At 48.0% G+C, this 17904-nt stretch overlaps 2 protein-coding genes across 3 annotated transcripts in view; one reads left to right on the top strand and one right to left on the bottom strand.

The window, feature by feature from the left end:
• Positions 1 to 17904, bottom strand: part of LOC120386996 (ficolin-2-like) — a 68221-nt gene that overhangs the window by 35962 nt on the left and 14355 nt on the right. The window contains exon 1 of one of the 2 annotated variants that reach the window (XM_039507144.1): positions 15751 to 15878. The exons of the other annotated variant lie outside the window; for it this stretch is intronic. The gene's annotated coding sequence lies outside the window, so the exon portion shown is untranslated. Of the gene's footprint in view, positions 1 to 15750; positions 15879 to 17904 lie in introns of those variants that run through there. 2 annotated transcript variants of the gene reach the window in all.
• LOC120386997 (ficolin-2-like) lies at positions 1540 to 17520 on the top strand. The gene is made up of 11 exons (XM_039507147.1): positions 1540 to 1586; positions 3860 to 4024; positions 5232 to 5345; positions 7750 to 7803; positions 8516 to 8551; positions 8928 to 8963; positions 10506 to 10541; positions 10930 to 11057; positions 11988 to 12117; positions 12666 to 12800; positions 15738 to 17520. Exons 2-11 carry the CDS (start codon positions 3877 to 3879, stop codon positions 15989 to 15991), a joined length of 1071 nt encoding a protein of 356 aa, XP_039363081.1. The 5' UTR covers positions 1540 to 1586; positions 3860 to 3876; the 3' UTR covers positions 15992 to 17520.

Raw genomic sequence — 17904 nt, 5'->3', positions numbered from 1 at the left:
ACCCAAAAGAAGTTCTCTTGGTTTCCTCTAGCACCACTCACCATCAATTCTCTGGCTTTCTGCTCACACAGACGCAGCTGTAACCAGAGAGTCACCCAGCACCTGCATTTGTAGTCAGTCCCCAGGAAAGCTCTTAGCTACCCATCGGCCATGCAGCTCCTTGCCTTGGGTGCCTGTGACCCTAGGCCACCCCCTCCCCTGTATTCACACCTTACACACCACTGCCTTGTGAGGTGTCACTTTAAAAGTCATAACTCACAGGCTGATGCCATTGTAAAATGCACGTGTTAGTGTTATATGTGAAGTTATGGATTTTCTCTGTATGATGTTACTAGAACATGTTTAAGACCAGACAGACTAACCTAGATAAAGGTGATACACAGGGTCTGTCCTAGACAAAGGAAGGTGGGTTTACCTCAGTTACAGCAAGCTAAACTAGTGGGGGTTATCTTGCTCCCAAACTTGAGACAGAGAATTAATATGGCTCCTGCACCCCAGAAAGACACAGGAGATGGAATCCCCAGGAGGCTTTCCTGGCTTGTAAGACAAAGACCGTTCCTTTGGGGATAAGGAACAGATTTCATCCTTATCCTTCACCTTAGGAGACAATGGAATCAAGGGATTTGATCTCTGATGGATCCTGGCCAGGGTGGCCAGTAAAAGCTGGAAAAGGAGACCGGGGGAGAAACCATTTTGAACAGACTATCTTGCTAGAATATGTTTGTCTTTTAGAAGCATGGTCTCATTTTTAGATGTTCATAACCATTTCTACCTTTATCCCTGCTGCTTGGCATCCCTTAACCTATGTCCTTTTGTGACTAGATTTCTTTTATTTCTACTATAAACCAACTCATTTCTGTGCTTGAAGGGAAGGGTGCACTTACCCCAGTTAAGTTAAGAAGCTGCAATGTACTGACCCTTTAAGAGAACAGCAAACGTAATATCATCTGTGAATGAACAGTGATATGGGCTGTGCATTGCAAACAAACATCTGAGGAACCCAGGGGCTGGAGTTCACTGGTTGTTACCTGCTAGACAAGGTCTGGGCCAGGAGAAACTTGAGGAGTGTTGCTGGTGAGGAAGACAAACTGGAGTGGCAGGGAGCTGACAAGCCTCATCTCCAGCAAAGCTCACCCTTGCTGAGGCAGAGGGGCAGCAATGCTACTTTGGTATTGTAACAGAGATTTATGCTTCCAGCACTGCTAAGACAGCCTTGCGTGACCCTCAAGGGCAGAGGCTGGGAAAAGTTCCAGAAAGGTTACCGTTATTTTCTGTTCATTTCCGGTGAGGAAACAGAACCAAGGAAGTGTAAAAGTGAGTGGACATGCTGAAGGCAGTGAGGGCAAAGTCAGAGCCCTCAGTGAGCACACAACTCAAACTAGCCGAGATAGAGTTACAGGCGTCAGAGGCGGGAGTCTGGGACAAAAGGATGGAGATGATTAATAGAGAAAAGGACTGTGACCCCCCAGATGTAAGGAGGAAACCAGCAAGCCAGAGAACCGGACCTGAGAGCCACGGAAAAGGAGGCAGAAAACCAGCAGCATGGTACAGGGCTGGTTTATGCTGTCAGCTATCACAACAGAAAGGTAAATTGAATTGTTCCGTCCATTTAGCCCGAATGAAAGAGCTCTAATCAGAACGGCGTCTTTGAGCTACAGAGCAGTCCTGCTTGATGGCAGCCATTAACACCTTTCAGCACACAAATTATAAATATGATCAGAGGTAGAGGTAGTTTGTGTCTCGAACCACATGGGATATACAAGGAAAAGTCGAGCTACCACCATCATCACCTCTTACATCTCTGTATGGGCGACCTGGATCTGGACACTGCTCCTGCTACTTCCACGGTCCTACCAGAGCAGGTGGAAAGAGTGGGTAGAACAGAGGCCTCATAGGGACCAGCACAGCTGATCTGACGCAAAGGGTGTTGTAATTTGCTGCTGGCACAGACGATGACAGTTGGGCCAGTAAAAGCAAAGACAATGATCGGCCTGTGCTATCAACCTATGTTAAACAATTTGGGCTCCCTTTTGGTTAGCAGGAAATCGCGAGCTACACATCGATCTTTGAGTTCTGACAGCAAATAGTTTGCCAAGTACAGATAATTCAGAACTTCAGGAGAGTGAGAAATACAAGCTGGAGCCTCTGCTAAGGGTCAGTCGGGTATGTTCTAGGCACATTCTGATCCTTTCATAAGGGAGGGGAAAGCCAACAATGATGCAAGACATCCCATTACAGGGGGCGGGGGAGAGTCCTCCCTGTTTGCCAGAACTGTGAATATCTTAGAACAAAAGTGAGCAATTAAGCAACTGGATTAAGCAGCAAAGAATCCTGTGGCACCTTATAGATTAACAGACGTTTTACAGCATGAGCTTTCGTGGGTGAATACCCACTTCTTCGGATGCAACTGGATTAAGTTTCTTTCCAGTATCTGAAAACATTGTCCTAGCCAGTGAACTGGGCAAACATCAGGAATTTTCGACAATGAGGCAAATTTGTCACCTTTACACCCGGCGCAATCCCACTGACTTCAGTGTGGGGGTTGTGGCAGAAATTAACCCTCTGCTTTGTTGATTTCTCCCACTGCTGGTCCACCAAATGCCTGTGTCACAGATCCACAGGATCTGTGCTACGTCCCAGCTTTTGAACAATCCCTTGGAGGGGCTCCTTCAGCATGCCAGAGCGACAAGGAGTCCTGCTCTTCTGCAAGGGTGGACCATGCAGCCTCAATTCCTCTGAGACTGAGCCTCTGGACTCCAGAACTCCTGTTTCACACCATGCCCAAAGAGTCCAACTGAGATAAGCTCCTGTTCAGACACTTTTTGCCCTGCCCCAGGATCAATGCGCTTCAGCAATATTTGCAGTGACACCAGGCAGCCTTTCAAAACGGAGCAGGGTTTATTAGTTACTGAACTCCAGCCCTGGGAAATCCTTAGGGAAGACAGGGTTCAGACTGGCCAGTACCAGGGGTCTCTCCAGCCAAGCTCCGTCTCCCTCTGGGTCGGTCTCTCAGTGCCAGGGGAGAGGTCTGTGTCTCTCCAAAGAGAAACTCTTCACACGGCTCCTTGATACCTTTTGGTCCATTGTCCTTCTCCGGCAGAACCTGTGCTGAGTTTACATGTTCCCCGTTGTTAGGGGTCATTTGTTCAGTCCTGAGACAGAGGGGTGGTTCCCATTGTCTTTCCATAGCAATGGAGGATCTGGGTGAGTTTCTGCCAGTCCTTAAGGTTCCATTCATGACCCAAGCACCTCATGTGTCCTGTTCTGCCTTGGGAGCATTTTAACCCTTTCTGCACCCACAAGGTAGCAATCCCTAGTCAAGGGAGTCATTGTCATGCATATCATTCATATGTATGTTACAGAAAATTCCCACTTTGTCACAGCCCTCTGTTCTCAGAAGTCTCCTTAGAGCACACTTCTTCCAGGAACGCTTCCTAGACCAACACTCTTGTTTAAATGAACTAGTTCCCGCTGTCACCTTTTCCTTATCAGTTTCACAGTGTAAGTGTATTGGGGTGGAGAGCTTATCTTACGCTGTGGTTTGCAAAGTACTGTGTACATTTATTACACTACAAAAATGTTTAGTAATAGTTATAACACATGAAAAAGTATCCTTCATGCAGTAAAAGTTCGATGTGGCCTGGCTCTCATAGCTGAAACTCTCCTATAAAGCACACCCAAAGCCAGATTTACAGGAACATAAGTGGGTCTGAGTTTTAAAATTAGGTCATCATGGCTATTGAGTGACTACGTCTGTGTAATTTTCCCCGACACAATCTCACGGGAAAGAGAATGTGGAGGATGAAAGGGTGAGGAATTGGGAGGTGGAGTTTACTATTTTATTTATTGCCAATATAAGGCTTGTGTTGCTCTGAAATGCTGAAGCAGAGAGACGAGGACAAGAACACAATTGGAGCTGCCTTTGCAGAGGAAGCATCTGCCATGGGGACAGCGACACAGCAAACCCTCATCACTTTACTCTCCATAGCAGCAGTGGTTGCCAAGGCAGAAGACACCTGCCCAGGTGAGACATAAATCTGCTACTTTCAAAGATATGGTCCTTCCTACTTCTTCCTTTGCACTATTGAGAGCAAAGTAGATTTGAATGGACTCTTTATAGACTTTATTTTATAACATCTCTCCATCGTGGCTGACCTCTTCAGATAGGAGAGGCGCCCCAGGGTATGTAGAATTAATAATCAGATTTTCCAGTGCAAAAATAAATTCTGAATAGAAGGTAGTTTGCAGTTGTTGTATAATTGCAGCATTTCATCGTCTAACCCTCTCTAATCAACAGTGCTGTTCAAAGCATATTGCTGGCATGCTGTATTAGACAACAGATCTGTGGGACTCTATACACAGGCATTTTGATGTCTTTCTAGAATGTGCTATCAACAGAAGAGTGCTGCAATTTATATAAGTTGAGTCTAACAGTATTAACAATTGCTCACAGCCTTCCATTTAAATACCATAACAATATTTGAATTGCTACAATAGAGAAACACAGAATTAAATCCCATCCTTCATGAGGTCTCTTGTGCCTCAAGATTGCAACACGTCAGCAAGTTAGGGAAGGCCCATATAGTTTTGGATAAATAAGAGCCAGCCTGAGTGTGTGTGTGTGTGTATGTATGTGTATCAGTGAGTACAAGAAATCTCAGCAGCTCTTGCTTAATTTCAGGACCTAGGAGACTGATACATTTCAGAGAACCACCCATGATCTGTGGTTCTCCCACTGCTATCTTAGGATCAGCCTATCTTTGAAGCGGAACCAGTTTAATAAATACATGTAGATATAGGAGTAATTTATCTGTATAAACAGTTCTTTTATCATCATCTTCACAGCAGTATATTGTGTATTTCATTTCTGAGAGTGAGATGATTATTTTTGCATGTATAGCTAACAAAGGAGATCGGTGGGTTCTGATCGAGATTTGATCAGGAGGCTGGATGGTCCCATGGTTTGGTCACTAACCTAGGAGGTCGGAGACCATGGTTAAGTCCCTGCCATGCCACAGACTTCCTGTGACATTAGGCAGGACCTACCTCACAAGGGGGTCATGGGGATTAATATATTAGACTGAAGTGCTCAGATGCTGGGGCAATAGGGCCCTACAAGTACCCAGAAATGGGTCTGGTGAGGTTCCCCACCACCACCACCCTTTGAAGACTGTTTCAGTTCCTGAGACTCTTACAGGAGTCATTTGTTGGTTTGTTTGTTTTTACTCCAGAGGTGAGGATAGTGGGACTCAGTGGTTCCGATAAACTCGCCGTTCTCCAAGGATGCCCTGGCATGGCTGGTGCTGCAGGACCCAAAGGTGACCCAGGAGCTGCAGGAATGAGAGGTACATTCCCAGGCACTGAATGAGAACCTGATTTGAGTGATGAGGCGGATGGATAGAAGAGTGAATGAATTATCTCTCTATTTTTTCTTCATTTTAATAGCTTCTTGACATGAACCAGCGCAGAAGGCTGGTATCAGAACTGTTCATGTCACCTTAGTTTTGGGATTTCTATGATTTGATGTTTGGGTTACTTAGGGATCTATGTATGTCATGTCTTCTCATGGCCAGCATTTAGCAACACTATCTGTAACTCAGCTCTCTTTTGGACACGGTTGTGTTTGTTTTAAAGAGTAGCTGCACTAGGATTAGGGTTGCCAACCCCCCAGGATTGTCCTGGAGTCTCTGGGAATTCAAGATTAATCTTTAATTAAAGATGGTCATGTGATGAAACCTCCAGGAATACGTCCAACCAAAATTGGCAACCCTAACTAGGATGTTTATAACGAAAGTAGCCAAGCTGTGTAGAAAACAGTTAGTCACACCAAACAACTCCCACATCTCGACCTTCCTAAAACCTCAGCTAACCCTGAACGTACCAACTCCAGTCAATAACCTGGCTGGCTGAGCCCAACAGCACAAACTGAAGCTTACCAGCCTGCATCTCTCACAGCCCCTGAGGAGGACTGCTTTCCAAAGGCAGGAGCCAGTTACAGAAGGTTTGCCAAGACTAGACTGTGGTCCTGTTTTAACTAGAGAGTTAACTGATTAATAGCAGTTAATTGGCAATTAGCGCAATGTGGGCACTAGTCTAAATGCTCCACAAATGTTTGTGGCTCAGCCTAGGGTGAATGACAAATAGTTGTGCCCAGTAAACAGGTGATCATGCCCAGCTTCCTCAGTGCCTCTTCCACCCCAAAGAGTGACTCAACTGAACACCGTCCAAGATAAGCCATGCCCATGGTCATCTCCTGCTCTGACATGGACTCTGGAGCATGTGCCAAATGCTCTTGATATGGATTTCCATAGATGGAACAGTCCTCACCCTGAAAGAAGTGCTATTCTGTCCCAGAGGGAAAGATTCTGGATGTATTCATCTGCCTTACACCCTGAATAACCCTGCTGGCTGAGGTCTCCTGGATGCTTTAGTAGAGCAGGAGATGTGTCTCTCTTTGCTAGCACTGTGGTTGAAGCTAAGAAATGCTAAAGTCTCTGTATTCCAGTCCATTAGATGCAGTCTGGGTCCAGCACTAAAGACACTCTCATCACCTCCCCTTCTAGTACATCCATCACGAACCCCATGGTGACTTGTGAGGACCTCTGGGCAACAATCTTTCAACGATTGGGCAACAGAGCGATTATCATTCCTCACTAAGCCACTGGCAGAGTTGACCCATAGTTGAATAATACAGAATCCCGCTTGGTCCATCAACTTTTGATATCAGGCCATGCACAGAGGTACACCACCACCAGTGGCATGGGAGTAGTCCCCTTACCCCCCAACATCGCACTGGAGGTGCGATGTAGACCCTCAATGGTGTCACCCTCCATTTCCAACACCATCCCAAAGACGGCATCCAGAGCATGCCTGTAAAGAGGCGTTTAGCCCCCAAACCATCTGGTGTAATAATCCATGTCATGGAAGCGTTGGGATCCTGAGCCAACACATTAGAGTTAGCATGGATCTGCCCGCTGAGGCCACCAAGGGCAATAATAAATGTTCAGTCCTTGGAGATAAAGCAATTATTCCTATGATGGGGGTTAACTATCCCAATTACAATGTAAGACACTCACTCTGCAACAGACATGGGCTTAAAAGAACTCGGTTCTCAGAGTGTCCATTTCCCCTGACTGGCACTTCACAATGGAAACACAAGGGGTGCCATGTATAGAGAAATGAGCTGTTTGTCTTCTAGGTCACACGTGGTGGGGACAATACACTATACATGAATGTCATCCCCAAGAAATACTCTAGGCAATAAATATTGGAGCTGATAAATCTGAGATATTCATAGGGTCAGATTTACAAAAGAGCTCAGCTATCACTAAGGTATTGAACTAAGTGGCCAAGAAGGGGGGGAGGGTTGTTTGTTTTTAAAGCCCAGAATGCTGGATGTGAGCTATTTTGAAATTTAGCCCATCAAGATTAAACCTTCAGGGTTACTCAAACTTCCCACTGTGTGGGAGTGTTGCTGTGAAATCAAAAAATTTTCTGCCAGAACATTTTTCAGGCAGTCATTTGACCAAAAATAGCAAATATAGCATTTCAATTCATTTCTTTATTGCACCCATCACCATGATATCTGGGCACAGTTTACATAGCTTAACAAGGTCATTAATGTTTCCAGTACGAGCAACTTCTCCCTACACCCTCTGGCTTTAAGGCAGAGCACAAAGAGGGAACTCCCAAATGTAACATGTCAACATTTGTCTTGTAAGATATTTACTCTCTTTCTGTGTTGTGTAGGTGTTCAGGGAACACAGGGAATCCCTGGGAAGGCAGGACCACAGGGGCTGAAAGGTAAAGTAACCAGTGGAAAACCTTGTGCTCTTGAAGGTGATAGAGATAACAGCCTCTGTCCTACAAGCATGTGTGTCTTCTCTTCAAGGAGTATGTGCTCCTTTTGGGGCACCTGGCGTTGGCTGCTGTCAGAAGACAGGATACTGGGCTAGATGGATCTTTGGTCTGACCCAGTATGGCCGTTCTTATGCTCCTTTGACTGTACAAAGTAGCTAAATCCCAGCCCCTCTTTTGTAGCCATGAAGAGCCATGCCCAAAAATGAACAGGTGCAATTTTCTGCCCAGGTAGCAGGGGCAGAATACCAAGAACCCACACAGGGCTATAAAGGACCTGTGCCTCATGGAACCCTGCTCCAGAGGATCTCCTGCTATGGAAGGAGAGTAGAGACAGGACAGGGAGGGTGCGGGCAAGGGCAAGATTGAGGGTAGATCTAGCAGATCAATGGAGTGGTGGAACCACTGGCCATTCCCCAGGCCGGGAGAAGGACCAACAGCTGGATTGGAGGCTGCTCCTGGTCTGAGGACGCAGTAGTGATCAGAGAACACTCCATGGCCTGGCGAGGATGCGGTGAGCTCCTAAGCCAAACCTTGCCATAGGTCTTGATCAGGGGAACAGGATTTGCCTTCAGATGTTTATCCTAAAAGAAATTCAGCTCTGAGCTCACAACTCAGATGCCTGCAACTCTACTAATCCTTTCCATTCTCTTATCAGGGGACAGAGGTGTTGCTGGTCCCCCAGGTCCAAAAGGTGAGAGCTCAAATCATTCTTCTTGTCTGATTTTATGAAGCCACATTATCTAAGGTGATGGACTGTGACAGCTAGTAGAGTCCAGGATGGGCCCAATTTTCACATGTGCCAGGCCTTCCAAGTCCTGCCTTTGGAGATTGACATCAACACCTAGGCAGGCAGAGGGGGCCCTCTGAAATCCTTCCTGGTGGACACATTCAGCAGAATCCTGCTGAAGCATCTTGCTTCAGTAATTCCATTCATAGCACATCCATGTCATATACTGGGGCCACGTTTCCAAGCTTGGATGCCTTAAAGCGAGGCATTGCTTAAGCCCTACACAGAGCAGGGTGTCATCTCCAAGTATCAAGGATTTGACCCTGTGTTCTTTCTTTAGGTGATAAAGGATCTCCTGGAGCACCCGGAACACTAGGTGAGAACCTCTGCCCTCTTTCATGCCAAGAGCTCTGGGAGTTTCATCTTTAAAGTGCAGTTCTGAGCTAAAAAGGAATTCCTTTGAAGTAACACAGTGGGGTCCTATCTCTCAAGGGTTCCATTGGAAATCTGATTAGTTTACAAGTAAAAGGTCCCCCCCCTTACCAGCCTTGCAAACTCAGCCTGAGATCTGAGAGTCATGCTGGGTTCTTCCCTTTTTGTTCGTTACCACCTGTAACAAGTGCCTTCATTTATACCTGGGGAATACTATAGTGTTCAAGTTGTGCCCTTAATAAATGCTATGCAGTCCTATAGAATTGTATCAGAGGATTCTTTGCTGCTTCTATAGAATTGTGTAATCCCAACAAAAGCAAAGTGATCAGAGATTAGTAAACAGTATTGTTGATGTGGCACCAGAAGAAGAGTCTAACACCCTCTACCACAGAGATGGTAACATGAATAAAGAGCAATTTTAAGAAGTTTGTATATTCAGAATAATATCTATTGAGGTGTTGACAGAGTCAGAAAGGGCCATTTGTACATAGTCACTCTTCAGAGTAGAACTGTATTTAAAAAGCATAGGACACAAACAACAAACTGATTCCCCTTCCCCCTCCCCCCACAATATTTCTGTAACATTCATAACTGAAGTGAAGCCTGCAGAGTGAAACATTTTTTAGTGCAAACAAACATGTCAACAAGCAGCCATCCAAGTGTTGCAACAGCTCCCCTAATTACACACAGATGACTTTTTGGCCAGTGCCAGAACTCAAGTACCAGGAATATTTCTAACGTACAAATTAATCAGATTGGAGCCAGCACCATTCTGCGTAGGGGTCTCACTTAAGATGACCCAGTTAGCCCATAATTCCCATCCCCATGCGAATCCTGGGAGAAAGGCCAGTTCCCTGCTTAAATAAAGAAGTCTCCTTCTATAAGAGATGGGATGACTAATAACAACCCTTTGCTCCCCTATGTAATCCTTGGCGGGAAGGAGCTAAAGAGTAATTAATCGATCTAAATTCTTATAACACCCACCCATGATCCCTAGTGCACAGGGAGGGATGCTACATTCTGAGGGTCCCAGGTGGAGGAGGGCTGGTGCAACCTGCTTCACCATTCATGGCTGGCCTGCTCCATGGTCCAGCAAAAAGAGGGTGAGCTCAGTGCCTGCTTTTTACCCAGCTCATTGGAAGCTATTTGCACCCTCTGGTGTGTGTGGAGAATTCCCACAAGCGCATAGACTAAAATTGACCCTGGCTGTTGCCTGGCCCTAGGACACCCTTCTCTTATAAGGAGGGCAGGTGTCTTGCAACTCCTCTCCCTTGGTGGGAATGCATCATCCAGTTGACAGTGAAAGAACCACCAAGGAATCATGGCTCATGAGAATACAAAGCCAGCAAACTTAACACTGAACTTATGGCACTGTTTGTGCATCTCAAACCCAGAGGCACGTAGTCATAATTGACAAGCATTTTTATGCTAGACACTATGAGCAGTTTATCGAGTCACTCCTTTCTGATTTCATTTTCCTGCACAGGAGAGCGAGAGCTGGACAGCGTCCAGTGTAAGAAAGGTGAGTGAGTGTTTCCTGGAATTTCTGGTCAGTCAGTTCATTCTGCTCTGGGGACACGGAAACTCACTTCAGAATGCGGAGTCACATTTGATTCTCCCCCAGCTGTCGTAGGGGTCGTGGTGTTTGTCACAATATCCCTGGCCATGATAAACACACATACCCAATGGTGAAGCTCATTTGAAATGGATATTGTCATTGAAGAACCTGCCTCGATTTTAGAGCTAAAACCACTGAGTGGAGTTTTCAGTTATTGCACTCACCCAAGGTATGAGAAGATTAATAAAGCCAGGGTTTATTGTTCTAAACAGGTTTTAGCCGGGTTTTTGTTCTAGACAGCTTGCAATCATGTTGACTTGTAATAAGTATTTTAAATTCTGGTTTTGTCCAGGAGCAAAGAACTGCAAAGAGCTGTTAGCTAGAGGGAACGCCCTGAGCGGCTGGTACACCATCTACCCCAGTGACTGTAACGCCAGGACCGTGCTGTGTGACATGGACACAGATGGTGGGGGATGGCTTGTAAGTGAGAATAAAGTGTGCACAACTATCAGAGACAGAAGCTCGTTCTGCAGGAGGGTCCCAGGATGTGAGAAAGCGGGTTCGTTGCAAGCTAATCAATAGCCCAGGCCACTGAATTACATTCCTATGGGTTTCACTGATGTTAGGTTTAAATTCTTTTGAAGAGACTAGTTTAATTCACTCTCTTCGTAAGAGTTGATGCAAAGGACTTTAAAGTTATTGAATGCTGCCACTAAGCTATTGCCTGGCGGGCCACAGTGGCCTGACCACCAAAGGGGGCGGAAGCCAGAGAAGACATAGGAGCTGTATCAATATTTACTTTATCATCATCATCTACACCAAAAGTCCTTAGTCCCTTTTCCCCATAAATTCTCCTGCCTTGCATGCTAGTCCAAAGTTTCCTAGGGAAACAGCCCCCACCTGTACCCAGCTCTCCCCAGCCTTAGTACCTTCCCCCCCAAAGGCAATTGCCTCTCCTGCTGCTCCTTTCTGAGACGGTTTTCCCTGCAGCACCCCTTCAGCATCCCATTCCCCCTGCACATTGTCACTCCTCCGCTGAGATTAGCTGGGTCTGGATTATATAGGCCCAGATCCCGCCTACTCCCAGCAGTCTGAGGGGATTGGTTAATTGGAATCAGCTGCTTAAGTCCCCCCCGTCCCCCCCAATCACCATGTGACAGTTCACTCTGTCACAGATATACTGTGGATAGGGGATTTATATGCACCATTCTCCATGGTGAACATTAACCACTCAGCCCCTCTGGGGTATTCACCTAAGACTGAAATGGGTTGAAGCTATTTACACATGAGTAGTTGATGTACCTTTGGAGACTGGGGGAGGGGTCTTTTTCCCCCTCCTTTGCCCAGCTTTTATTAAAGGCGGACACCGCTCTTCAGTTTCCCACATGAGCCCCTCTCCTTTCCCTATAGGTTTTCCAAAAACGAGCAGATGGATCCGAGAACTTTTTCCGCGACTGGGATTCATACAAGAGAGGTTTTGGCAGCCAGCAGTCAGAATTCTGGCTGGGGAATGACAATATCCACCTGCTGACATCCCTTGGTAAGAAATCACTGATGCGGTTTTTCAGTCTAATCCCTCCTCATTACAGAGAACAGTGAGACACACTGGTTGACACACAATGGTGAAAATAGTGAGAAGGGGACTGAGCCTGTTTTTGACAACCCTTCTGGGAAAAGCTGCGGGAGCAGAGATCGCTGTATCTCTAATGGAGAGGATGGATCATTTAAAACCTAGAAAGGTCTTTAAACAGGCTGTCAGCTATCTGATGGCTGAAGCATGCAGTGAACTTCAGGGAAGGAGATGGCTCTGGATACTCCAGGCCAGAATCTTCTTTGCTCTGCAATGCAAAAAATGAATGTAAAATGCTCTCGTTGTGATTTGCATAGGTGTGAACAGTTACAGAAGGGGCAAAGTGATGGAAAATCTCTTCTAAGCACGGGGGCAGATGCTGCGGCACTGTTCTACTAGGGTAGAAGTCAGTTTGGTAACACCAGCCCTACTGCAAATATCAGGCTGATTCAGGTGCAAGAAGATTGAGCACATTCTGCTTTTGCACTGTGTTTCATGATAACATCGTTTTTCAACAGGAAACCATGAACTCCGCATTGACCTCCAAGACTTTGAAAACAACACGCAGTTTGCCAAGTACAAGTCATTCAAGATTGCAGGAGAGACGGAGAAATACAAACTGGTTCTTGGAGACTTTATTGAAGGCACTGCAGGTAGGTTCTGGACACTTCTTATACCTTTCATAGCCCAAGAAAAACAGGCCCAACCAACAGAGAATGAGGACACCTTGTGGCAAAAGCAAAATAAATTCCTCCCTGATTGTCATAATCGTTTAATCTCTTGGGGGCGGGGGAAAATGTGCATCTAAGACACCGGATCAAAATTTATTTACAGCATCTGGAAACTCAGTTCCAGGCAAGGAAAAACTGACAGAGGGACTGAAGAACAGGAATCTTCCCTATAGCACTGGAACAAATGCTGTATTGATTAACACTGTGCAGTCAGGGGGTCGCAGAGGTTGTAAATCAGCACCCAATGCAGCCCATTGTTTTTGTATTTAGCCTCCAAATCTAAGTTGATTTCACTAGCGACAACTGCAATTTTAGGAATTCTGAACCCGTTTGAACATCATTGATGTGAAATTCCACCAGGGCTCTAGTAGCCAGTTGTCTGGCTAGGGACACCTGTCCTTAAAGAGCACCAGAGAAGAAACCTTAAGGCAGTGAGGTGGGAGGCCAGTCGGGTCTCTGCTCTAAGCTACAGCATTCACGTACTCCCACTACCACCACAGACATGCTGAAGAGATGCAATGCAATAGCATTCCCAAAGCACCACGTTCTTCTAGTGACCTCACTCCCAAAGCACCTCTTGTAATAGTGTGACATCACGGGCCAATGTGGTCATGCTGCCACGTGAGAAGACCCAGCGTTCCCCCCATTGAGATGAGTATATTTAAGAGTTGTGGAGTTACCAGCACAGTCCCCACTAGAAGTACATGTAACCCGCACACCTCCTTGGGTGTGGTGTTCTGTCCCATCGAGCAGCACCAAGACCATTTAAAGAGAGGGTGACCATATTGCTCTATGCTGAATACAGGACACCTTGTAAAATTGCTCGTTTTCAACAGCAATCAGACCTATGCAGTACCCCCCCACGCCCCATGGTATAAAACTCCAGAGCCCAGCAGGGCAAGGGAGGCCTCAGTGTCTGGGGGGCAGCCTTGGGCAGAGGTGTAGTAAGACTTCTATTTGGGGGGCCAGGGGCCAGCAGGGCTCAAGCCAGCTCCACATGGTGGGTCCAGGGAGGGAGCGCCGCCTTCACCCCCCGACTCACCTCAGGAGGCCACCCAGTCTGTCTGGGCTGTGATGGGAGAGAGGCACAACCAAAAATTATAATTCAAAGGTGGGGGGGGTCTGCTCAAAAAGTTTGAAAACAGCTCAGGGTGCAGGGAGGGGGGTAGCTCGGGGCTGCGTGCAGGTAGCTCAGGATGGAGGGAGGGGGTAGCTGGGGGCTGCGTGCGGAATGGGGTAGCTGGGGGCTGCGTGCGGGCAAGGGGGTAGCTCATGGTGCAGGGTGCGGTCCCTGAGGGCTTGGCCAGCCCCCTCCCCCCACAGCTCTCCAGCTGTGTGAGAAACAGGGGCTGGGAGCTGCAGAGCAGCCAGCAGGAGAGGAGGGAACACCATGGCTGCCTGCTCCATGGCAGTTGCCCTGCACTGCTTGGCTCCAGTGTCCCGCCTCTGAACTGGCCAGGGGGCAGAGAGAGAAGGAGGTGTGTGGGGCGGGGGTGGCGCTGACCTTAGGATACCCCTTCACGTGCACTGCTGTTTGGGGTGGCAACATTCCTGGTGCCCCCCAGCTCTACCCATGGGCTCAGGGGGCTTCTGCCCCATGGAGAGCACTGGGGATCCAAGATTCTGCCCCACGGCTCCTGCCTTCAGCCTCACGGAGGTCACCAGGGCTCAGGCATTCAGCCCCATGGCTCCGGCTTCAGCCCCACAGCGGGCACTAGGAATCAGGGCTTCAGTCCCCCCCGCTCCCTCCCCAGCTCTGGCTTCAGCCCTGTGCATCAGAGTTTTAAACTACCCCTCCCCTGTGGCTCTGGCTTCAGCCCTGCAGTGAGCACTGAGAATTGGGGCCTCCAGCCTCCCTGCAGCTCCAGCTTCAGCTCTGGAGTGAGCACTGGGGGCTCCAGCCTCCCTGTGGCTCTGGCTTCAGCCCTATAGCAGGAGCCAGCAATCGGGGCATCAGTCCCACGTCTCCAGCTTCAGCCCCACGGTGGGTGCCGGGGATCAAGGTTGCAGCCCCGTGGGGGGCTCAGGCTCTGGGTTTCAGCATCGGCGCCCAGTGACCCCCATTGAGAACTCCTGCTTAAGGTTTCACATGGCGAGAGGTGACACACACCCCTAGCCCCTCACACCTGGGGCTGCCTCTCATCCTACGTGAGGTGTCATCTTCCTGCCTCTCCACCCGGCCTGAGGCCGCCACATGCTCTCACTGACAAGCCACCGCCTGCCTGCACTCACCAGCCACAAACAAGACACGGCTGGGGCTGCGCTGACTGACCAGCCGGGGGACCAGAAAATAGGGGACAATTTGCCAGTTTTTTTTTTTTTAAACAAAGCCGAGACACCTGCAATAGGGCTTAAATACGGGGACTGTCCCGTTAAAAACGGGATGGATGGTCACCCTACTTAAAGGGAAAGATTGAGTCTGTGCTACAGCCTTTGCTAACAGGCAGTCGGCTTTTAGCTCATGTGATAGAGGCTCATGCACTAAGCTCCAAGAGGTCCCGGGTTCAGTGCTGGCGACCAGGGTCTGTTGGCATTACGTATGTTTGTATGTGTAATTTCCTAGGTGCTGCCTTCTCCTCCTTCCTCCACTAAGCATAAGAGCCTTTCTCCTGCACTGCAAGGGTTTCCTGGTGCCTGGTAGTGAAATAAGCCATCCCGTGGCAGACTGCACTGGCTGGGATTTGGGGAATTAAGCAGGTGATCACATGAAACAGCGCAGCATATGGTACTATAATGCCAAGTGCCCTGGCCTGAAATCCCTGGAAAGACCCCCATCCACATCAGTGGGCTTGAGATCAGGCCCTGGCAAGACAAGAAACTGTAACATCTTTGTGACAAAGTAACAATTATTTTCCACAGGTGATTCACTAACCTCGCACAAGGACATGCTGTTTTCAACCAGAGACCATGACAACGACCTGGCTTCAAACGCTCGAAACTGTGCTGCAATCTACAAGGGGGGCTGGTGGTACAAGGACTGTCACTGGTCCAACCTGAATGGGATGTACTTGGCTGGTGCCCATGCCAGCTTTGCAGATGGTGTGAACTGGAGGACGGGCAAAGGATATAATTATTCCTACAAACAATCAGAAATGAAATTTAGGCCTGTCTAGCTCAGACAGCAGGCACACGATGAGAGAGAATTGCTCTCTGGTTCTTGCCTGTAACATATTTCTGCCAGCTGGATTTTCCCTGCACTGCCTTCTTTCTCCCTCCAATGCCTGGGTCCTAAGTGTGGCTAATGCTCGGATCTTCATTTTGGTACCACCAATTTCACTCGTTTCCTTCGGCTCCTACCTGTGACTGCCTTGGCTGCCCAACTAACAGAGCTGCTTCATGTGCTACAGGGTTCATGGCTGGGGATACAAGCCAAAATGGCACCTCCTTTTAGACACTAAGTAGCAACAAGCTTAATCTCCACTGAGTCAGGTTTAGAAGCCTGCTCCTGTCGTTAAGGGAGTGGGCTAGGACTCCAGAGATGGGGGTTCAGGTATTGCTTCTGCAATCCATTCCTGTGTCATCTTTGGCAAGTAACGTAGGAGACGACTGCACTGCAGCTGGGAGGTGTAATTCCCAGCGTGGGTAGATGTACATGCACTAGCTCTGATCAGCAGCAGTTTGGCTGTGACACCATGGGCTCGCCACCCGAGGGCAGGGCTCGGACCTTGGACAGGCTTGGGTCCGCTCAAAAGCGTCTCTCTCTCACCCACCAACACAAGTTGTACTTGTGCAGTTTGCCTGAACCTCTGCTTGCATCGCCGCAGCCACACTGCTACTTTTAGTGCACTAGCTCGATCAGAGCTAAAGCGTGGACGTCTCCCGGGGCTGGGAAGAAGTGCATCTCCAGCTCTAGTGCAGAATCTCTCGCTGCAACATGAGGACTGTACTGCTGCATTTGCCCATTCTTTGTCTGTGTAGTTTGCAAGCTCTTTGGGGCAGGGACTCTGTCCAGGTGTGCAAGGGGGGTCCCCATTCCACATTCCTGTAATGCAAATAATAATGGGAGTCCTTAGACTTCTCTCAACCCCAGAACCACACCTTCCTCTGCCTTTGCCTGCTCCCCCTACCATGAGACAGGGCTCTCAGATAACCCATCACTTCTCTTCTAAATAAACATTTGCCAAGTGCATGTCTAGGGAGTAGAGTCTTCTCTGCAGGAGAAAAGAGGCTGTAAAATAATCATTGTTCTATCTATTTATGGAGCACCCCATCACTATGAGATCCAAGCATTTCCAGCTACCCCCGGGTTTAATTTGGTTAATATTTTCCAGCATTAATCCTCTCACAGATCACAGCTGAGTCGAGTCTCTGCTCTGAGAGCAGCTCTCTGAGCACCTTTCTACTGTTTCTGGCTCCTGCTGATGTTGGTGCTGGTTCCACCCAGACCCCTCTGGAGCATGGCATGGTTTGTACAGACTCCCTTGCCTGGAGGCTGCTGCCCCACTGAATGACAGCTGTGGTTTAGGGCTGTTTTGTTCCCGGGCGTTTCTTCATGTTCATCCAAAGCCACAGAAGCCGTCACTGTGTTGTGGGAAACAGAGCCGGGACGGCAGGGAGTGAGAACAATGGAAATTCCTACCACCCTGACTGCGCCATATCACTGATCATTTTAAACTCTAAATAAAACACTATTGTACATCAAGTCTCCTTTTCTGCGTGTTCCTGAGGAGCATCCTGGCACCTCTAGTTTCACCCTAGAAAGGGACAGTGGCTCTAGCCAAAACCAAAGTGCAGACCTGCAGCAAAGCAACATATCCAACCTCAGGCTATACAAAGTGCTGCACATGTGCACAACACCATAGAAGTGCTAACTAATAATACTCACAGGCTGTACGCTTTGTTTGGTCTGTCACCCGAGTGCATTGCACACACCAGGGATTCTGCATCCTTCCATTCTCCCCTCACACACACGAGCTCCCTGCATGCCAGCCTGGCAGCTCTGTTTCAGGGACTCACTGCAACCCCTCCTTCCATATGCCAGGTGCTCTGTGTCCCCCCCCCTTTACACCCATGCCATTGTCCCCAT

This window comes from Mauremys reevesii, linkage group 19 (genome assembly GCF_016161935.1).
Source record: "Mauremys reevesii isolate NIE-2019 linkage group 19, ASM1616193v1, whole genome shotgun sequence".
NCBI lineage: Eukaryota > Metazoa > Chordata > Testudines > Geoemydidae > Mauremys > Mauremys reevesii.
Note: the sequence above shows the minus strand (reverse complement) of the source record. Positions and strands in the feature narration are given on the sequence as shown.